The sequence below is a fragment of the Aegilops tauschii genome, chromosome 1 (assembly GCF_002575655.3).
Source record: "Aegilops tauschii subsp. strangulata cultivar AL8/78 chromosome 1, Aet v6.0, whole genome shotgun sequence".
Lineage (NCBI taxonomy): Eukaryota > Viridiplantae > Streptophyta > Magnoliopsida > Poales > Poaceae > Aegilops > Aegilops tauschii.
In genome coordinates this window covers 277145384-277151383 of record NC_053035.3, presented here as the reverse complement: position 1 = coordinate 277151383, position 6000 = coordinate 277145384, and the positions used below count along the sequence as shown (strand labels likewise).

Sequence of the window (6000 nt, the reverse complement as noted above, 5' to 3'; positions counted from 1 at the left end):
CAAACGTTTGCCTATCTCTTGTGGGGACGACACACGTGGCACCCAACCCAGGAACGCATCGAGAATGCAGTTACGCGCCACCACTGACCACTGCCCATGGCGATAAGGCTATTACCACGAGGAAGTGGGAGAACAGCTCGTCGTCTCCTGCCAATCCACCGGCGGCGCGCATGGCCGCCTTGCTCCACGTAGCGGCTCTCCAGCCCGCCCCTTACCCTCATCACCAACGGATGCACAGCCCATCCACCACTTCCATCCTTTCCCCGCCTCACGCCGCACCGTCCAAGCGACGACGAGCCACAGCCCGGCGGCCACACGCAGCCGGCAACGGCAGCGGCGTCGGCACACCAGCCGCGGACAGCACAAGCAACAAGAAGCCGAGCCGCAAGGAGAAGCAGCGGCAGCAGCAGCGGGTGCGCGAGCGGGAGGAGCAGCAGCAGCTGCTGCTCCTGAAGGAGTCGCTCGTGGAGCCCGCCCGCGAGGAGGAGGACGGCGGCGGCCGCGGCGACGACGAGCTGCCGCAGGTGGTGTTCGACCGCATCCTCCGGCGGATCCTGTTCACGGTGGGCGTCCCGATGGCGTCGGGCGTGGCGCTCCTCAACGTGTACGACGCGCTCAAGCGCGGGGGCGGGGCCGAGGTGCCGTCGTGGGTGCAGCTGCTCACCATCCTCCTCTCCTTCGGCACGTCGGCGCTCGGCATCGCCTACGGGACGCTGTCGGCGAGCTGGGACCCGGAGAAGGAAGGCTCGCTGCTCGGCGTCGACGAGGCCCGGACCAACTGGCCGGAGCTGTGGAAGGAGGAGATCGACAAGGATAACAAGTAGTAACTGTAAATAGACTAGATATTTTCTCCACTGGAAATAGCAGTACGCTTGTTGTCGACACTTGATACTCGTACAGGCTACAGCAGTGAAACTATGAAACAATTCGCAGTGGCTATGCAAGGTCTCTGCAATAGGTAGAATGGCCAAAACTGAACACTTGGCAGGAAAAAAGAGAAAACTGAGTGAACCCCCAGGCCAGCCAGAATACAACACTGATGAGTCAGTTGCTCTCGTTCTCCTAAAGCAGATGGATGGGTCATTTTGATCAATCGAGCCACCTGGTGACGCCATCTTCTTCACTCACCGCTGCGAGGATCTCGATATAGACCTCCAATACAGCCTGCAGACAATTTTAACTACCATCAGGAAACAAGATACTACCAACAGAACTGTTTTTTCGAGTTAGTCATGGCAGTGGAAATTCCTAGTCCAGAACATTAACGGGTCCTGTTTTGTGATGAAAATAAAGATTCGCTATTACCATTGGCGGGGACAGATGTGCATCTTAACTCTTAAATATTGTTGTTATGTGCATAAATTGGTGATAGATAAACGGGCATACCAAAGGATTCCTGTGGTTGATCAGTTTGCAGCATTCCAGTAAAGACCCTTCCAGCGTCCAGCTCTCCCAAACATCGAAAGCATGATTGGCAAATACGAGCTCCGCCTTCTTATTAACCTGAAAACAAGTTTAAAAGGGAGTTAAATATTATACAGGGATCATGGAATGTAAGAACAAATCAGTGATTCTATTCATAAACTTCTCGAAGCTCCTGCAATGGAATCGAGCCTGGAGCAAGCACTTCACAACTATTCAAAGTAATAAATTCTCAACGACAAGAAGAAGATCAAACGGAAGAGTAGTACGAGATACACTAGTAGTACTTAATCTTAAACATATCGTGGAATCAAGTTGGTAATTTTCAACACGGAACAAAAAAATGGGATAATGTGTAAAGCACAAAAAATTGACCATAGATGTCATTGCATCTAAAAATCACCAAGAGGTTCATGCAGAGAAGAACACCGGTGCATAATCTTTTAACTTTACTACTAGTACTATATTCACCTCTCACCATATCTTCAGGGAACGAGTACTAACTGAAAAGGGTGTTATTACCTGCAATAGTTTGCCCCCAGCAACAAAAGATCGCAATCCCATCGTATCCTGAAAGGTGTAAATCCTATCATAAGTACATGTGTGTGTAGTTGTACAAAAAAAATACCTGACAGGTTAGGAAACAGCATAGAAACAAGAGGGAGAGGGAGAGAGACAGAGGAAACCCGACTACCACCTTGTTTTTAAATGTGATTAGGAACTGAGCAGCAGGATCCCTCTTTGTAGCATTTGACACAACATCAAGATACCAGCCACCACCAGCAACTCTTTCTCTTGAAACATGAAAACCCGAATTATCTCTTGACCTTAGGGCAACGACAAAGCCATCTTTAAGCCTCTCAGGAGGCTTTCTACCAAGCCCTGCAGGCAACTTATGTTCAGAAATTATTTCCATTGGAGATTCAGCAGAAGACCTGAGCTTATTTTTGGACTCCTCGGGGGAAGCAAATCGTGAACTGGAACTTAACACTTGGTCCCGGCCACTCATCACAGTATCATCATCTCTTCGTGAAGAATAATTACTTCCACTCTCCACAGTTGACAATTCATCCATTTTCTGTTGTGATCTGCGGCGCGCAGGTCTCTTTTTCCCTTTCTTTCCAGATCTGCTACGTCTTCCTTCTGATCTTAAGCCAATACTTTGGGACTGCCCTGAAGCTTCAGGAACTTCAGGCTTGGAGATGGCTCTTCTCTTGTCACACTCTAGAGTTAGTTGGCTTTCATCTGTCTGCTGTTCACCATCGCAGCCCCGCAAAGAGTGTTCATTTGCCTGTTTATATAGCTGATCATCTTCACATCCAACATCACTTATTGCTTCATCTTCATCAGAAATAGCATTGTTTGGAACAATGCCATCAAAGAAAAAGGATTGTAATATTGTGATTGCTTTCTCTCTGATTTCCATCCACACTTCTTCACTGTAGTCTGCACTTCGAGGAAGAATTAACACGTTCGGCATCTCGTGTACCTATTATTGAAAGAAAAAAATGTAGTTAGTGCTTAAACATTCATTTTCCTTGCGGTAAAACATGCTCTTATCTTGACGAAGTTCATAGTATAGTGACCATAGTCCATACGTAGGGCAAAAGAACTAAAGATTGCATCAGTTGTGTATCTCTTGGAACCAGTAGGCAGGTCTATTAGCTAGCTGTATAGTCCATACCTCTAGAAGAAAGTTTCCTACATATACATCACTTGCACTATCTTCCCTATCCTCACTGACGTATGTGGTTATGTTAACAAGGAGCACCTTCTGCAATTGGTGAACTGGACACTGTAATACAGTGTCACGACATATCCTAGCAGAACTGAATCTTCCCATGGGAAAGAAACTGAAACTCAAAGAAGGCTTACTGGAAAGAAACTGAATCTCAAATAAGGTGTACTGAAAAGAACAGATTATTCTATAGGAACATATTTGGCTGTTTTTCATTTCAAACAGCCCTTTGGACAAAATTCAATTGTAGCCAGATCTAAGTTTCATCATACCCATGCTTCCATCCATTGTGGGCCTTCAGCGCCGTCCAATGCACATCCAGCAATAGTGCCATCGAGCAAGAGTTGTTTGAGTGCACAGTCATCTATCAGCTGGCAGCTACTGGTATTGACTATGAAAGCTCCTGCAGGGCTCAAAAGATAGTCAATCAGAGCGTGCTATACTATGAACTAAGAAAACCAGTAAGCCTGTCAAGGCCAAATACAAGGGGAAACAGAAATAGGAAAATAGGAAGCAACTATCTTACCAGGTTTTATGTGTTGCAGACGCTCGGCACTAATTATGTTTGTTGTATCATTTGTTAACGCACAGTGAAGTGAAACAAGGTCACTTGCTGCCAATAAATCATTGAGAGTATCCATTCTTCTGGCAGAAGAAGGAAATACAATGGAAGGCCGCTTTGTTTTGCCCGCACCCTTCACAAAATGTTTAACAGTTGGAAATCAGTGTGGTGCTTTAACTCTGGTACATACTTACATGGGGTACAATATATTGTATGAAGAAACATAACAACAGCTGAGAAATTCCTTGTGTAGATACTAATTCCGCCATAAAACATAAATTTATTTTCATTTGGTCATACTAACATAAACTAATTGTCAGATAGCTTGTTGTGAAAAATGATAAATTGAGTTTTTAGCTCTCAAGACAAGATGATCAGATCACTCCTAAAAGGGCATACAGAATATCAAGAAAATTCAGACTGCGGGATCATCTTTACTGATACTTATATTGAGGAGTTGCTTTAGCATACAAATATAAGTCATCACTAGCAGGAGGGTAGAAGACACTAAATGCCAGAAATTTGATTACATATATATTATATGAAACAAATGCTGGAAGTTAGCGAACAATTAGTTACTATGAAGTGTTCAAAACCACCCAAACTAGCAACGAACAAGAACCATAGAAGTAGAACAATGCTAGAGCTACAAAATTAACAGCAGAAAAGTAAGCTAACAAAACAATTTAACTGTAAAAACCTAGCAGTGTAGATCAGAGGTTTATAAGCGCAGAAATAGCGGATCCGGCACCTCGTAGAGCGGATCGAAGTAGAGCACGCTCATGCGGAAGGCGAGGCTGCGGGTGGCGAGACATCGCGCGGCGGCGTTGACGCCGACGATGCCTAGCACGAGCCCACGGCAGCGCCGCATGCCGCGGCACAGCGGCTGGACGGAGCCGAGCCACCCGGCGGACGGCGTGGAGGAGGACGCGTGCCCGGACAGCAGGTGGGTGCGGCGGAGGAGGCCGAGGAAGAGCGCCATGACGGTGTCCGCGATCTCCTCGGCGCGGTTGGCGTCGACGTGGACGAGGCGGAGGCCGAGCTCCGCGGCCGCTGCGGCGTCCGCGGCGCGGTCGGGGGATCCCAAGCAGAGCAGCAGCTGCCACGGCCGGAGCCGGCGCTGCGCGGCGCGCGGGAGGAAGGCGAGCGAGGTGAGGAGCACGGCCGCGGCGGCCTCGACGTGGCCCGAGGCGAGCGCGGAGAGCGGCGCGTGCTCCACGGCCGCCGCGCCGGCCAGCGCGTCCCGCTCCACCGAGGGGTCCTCGAGGCAGTTCAGCGTCACCACCAGCGGCTGCCCGCCGCCGCCGCCGGCGGCGGCGGCGGCGGCCGGCACGGAATGGGCCGGGCTGCGCAACATGTTAGGGCCGACTCCGCTGCAGAGTTGCTCGCTTGTCGGATCAGAACGTGGAGCAGAGGACACTCCGCTACAGTCTACAGCAACGAGGCGCGGTCTCTGGGTGTTTCGGATTTTGGTGCTCCGAGTCGCGAACTCGCGATCTGCACGGCTAAACGCACGAGCAGAGATGAGTGAGGGAATGCGCTTGCTCGTCAACGGTCTGTGCTGTGCACGGGGATCGCTGCTATGAAAAAACTCAATACGCAAGTGACAGCATTGGCCATTCGGGTTGGATAACATGCTTCCACCCCAAAAAAGGCAGATAATAATGCCGTCGATGGATTCAAGAGTAAAAAAAATTGGTAGTTTTAGCCTAAAAAAAGGATTTCCTTTAGAATTTTGTATATTTGTTGTTTGAGAAAAGTCTGAAATCAACCTTGAATTCGTACGCGAAGTTTGAATCAAACCTTAACCTTAAAATTCCTGAAACTGTCACCCTGTCCTTTCTAATCCTGACCGATTTTTACAGAAAGCTCGTTTGGGCTTCAGGATTGCTTACGTGACGCACGCACAAGGAAGAATTCAGCATTATTCTTGCCTGCACCAGAGCTTGATGGTGACATAGTGCTCAACGTTGGTCACCTCCTGGTGCTTGACACTTTTATATTGCCGTTAGGGAGAAGCGCGGGGGACGGGGGGACGGGCAGAGATGCGCCGGTACGAGCACCTACAGCCCTCGGCAGTCGGCATGCTACTGAAGCATGGTGACTGCCCTTCCGTCGGAGTGGACATTGAGCCAAACACCATGTGTACCAAATAAACCACCAATCCAGCATTGAGGCATTGAGCTAGTAGTTCTTGGCGAAAGACAAGGTGGGGAGATGGAATTTGAGGCAATGACACAGCTCTCAAAGCCCGCCGATGACTCAAGGGTGGAACCGA

General features: G+C 49.0%; 2 protein-coding genes across 4 annotated transcripts in view; one reads left to right on the top strand and one right to left on the bottom strand.

Moving 5' to 3' along the window:
* Positions 1–923, top strand: LOC109770301 (uncharacterized). Its single transcript, XM_020329006.4, has one exon. It carries the CDS (start codon positions 171–173, stop codon positions 822–824), a length of 654 nt encoding a protein of 217 aa, XP_020184595.1. The 5' UTR covers positions 1–170; the 3' UTR covers positions 825–923.
* LOC109770298 (C-terminal binding protein AN) overlaps positions 825–6000 on the bottom strand; it is a 28116-nt gene continuing 22940 nt past the window's right edge. For 2 of the 3 annotated variants that reach the window (XM_073496134.1, XM_073496123.1), the window contains exons 2-8: positions 4474–5302; positions 3687–3855; positions 3433–3563; positions 2120–2911; positions 1945–1992; positions 1387–1503; positions 825–1164 (exon numbers count right to left, since the gene is read on the bottom strand). In XM_073496134.1, coding sequence (XP_073352235.1) covers positions 1090–1164; positions 1387–1503; positions 1945–1992; positions 2120–2911; positions 3433–3563; positions 3687–3855; positions 4474–5079 — 1938 coding nt within the window. In that variant the 5' untranslated portion in view covers positions 5080–5302 and the 3' untranslated portion in view covers positions 825–1089. The remainder of the gene's footprint in view (positions 1165–1386; positions 1504–1944; positions 1993–2119; positions 2912–3432; positions 3564–3686; positions 3856–4473; positions 5303–6000) is intronic. The other variant, XM_020329003.4, reaches the window with a different exon arrangement.

Bases quoted from the DNA above. Each gene is read 5' to 3' on its own strand.
- LOC109770301 (XM_020329006.4), top strand. From the start codon at position 171: ATGGCCGCCTTGCTCCACGTAGCGGCTCTCCAGCCCGCCCCTTACCCT.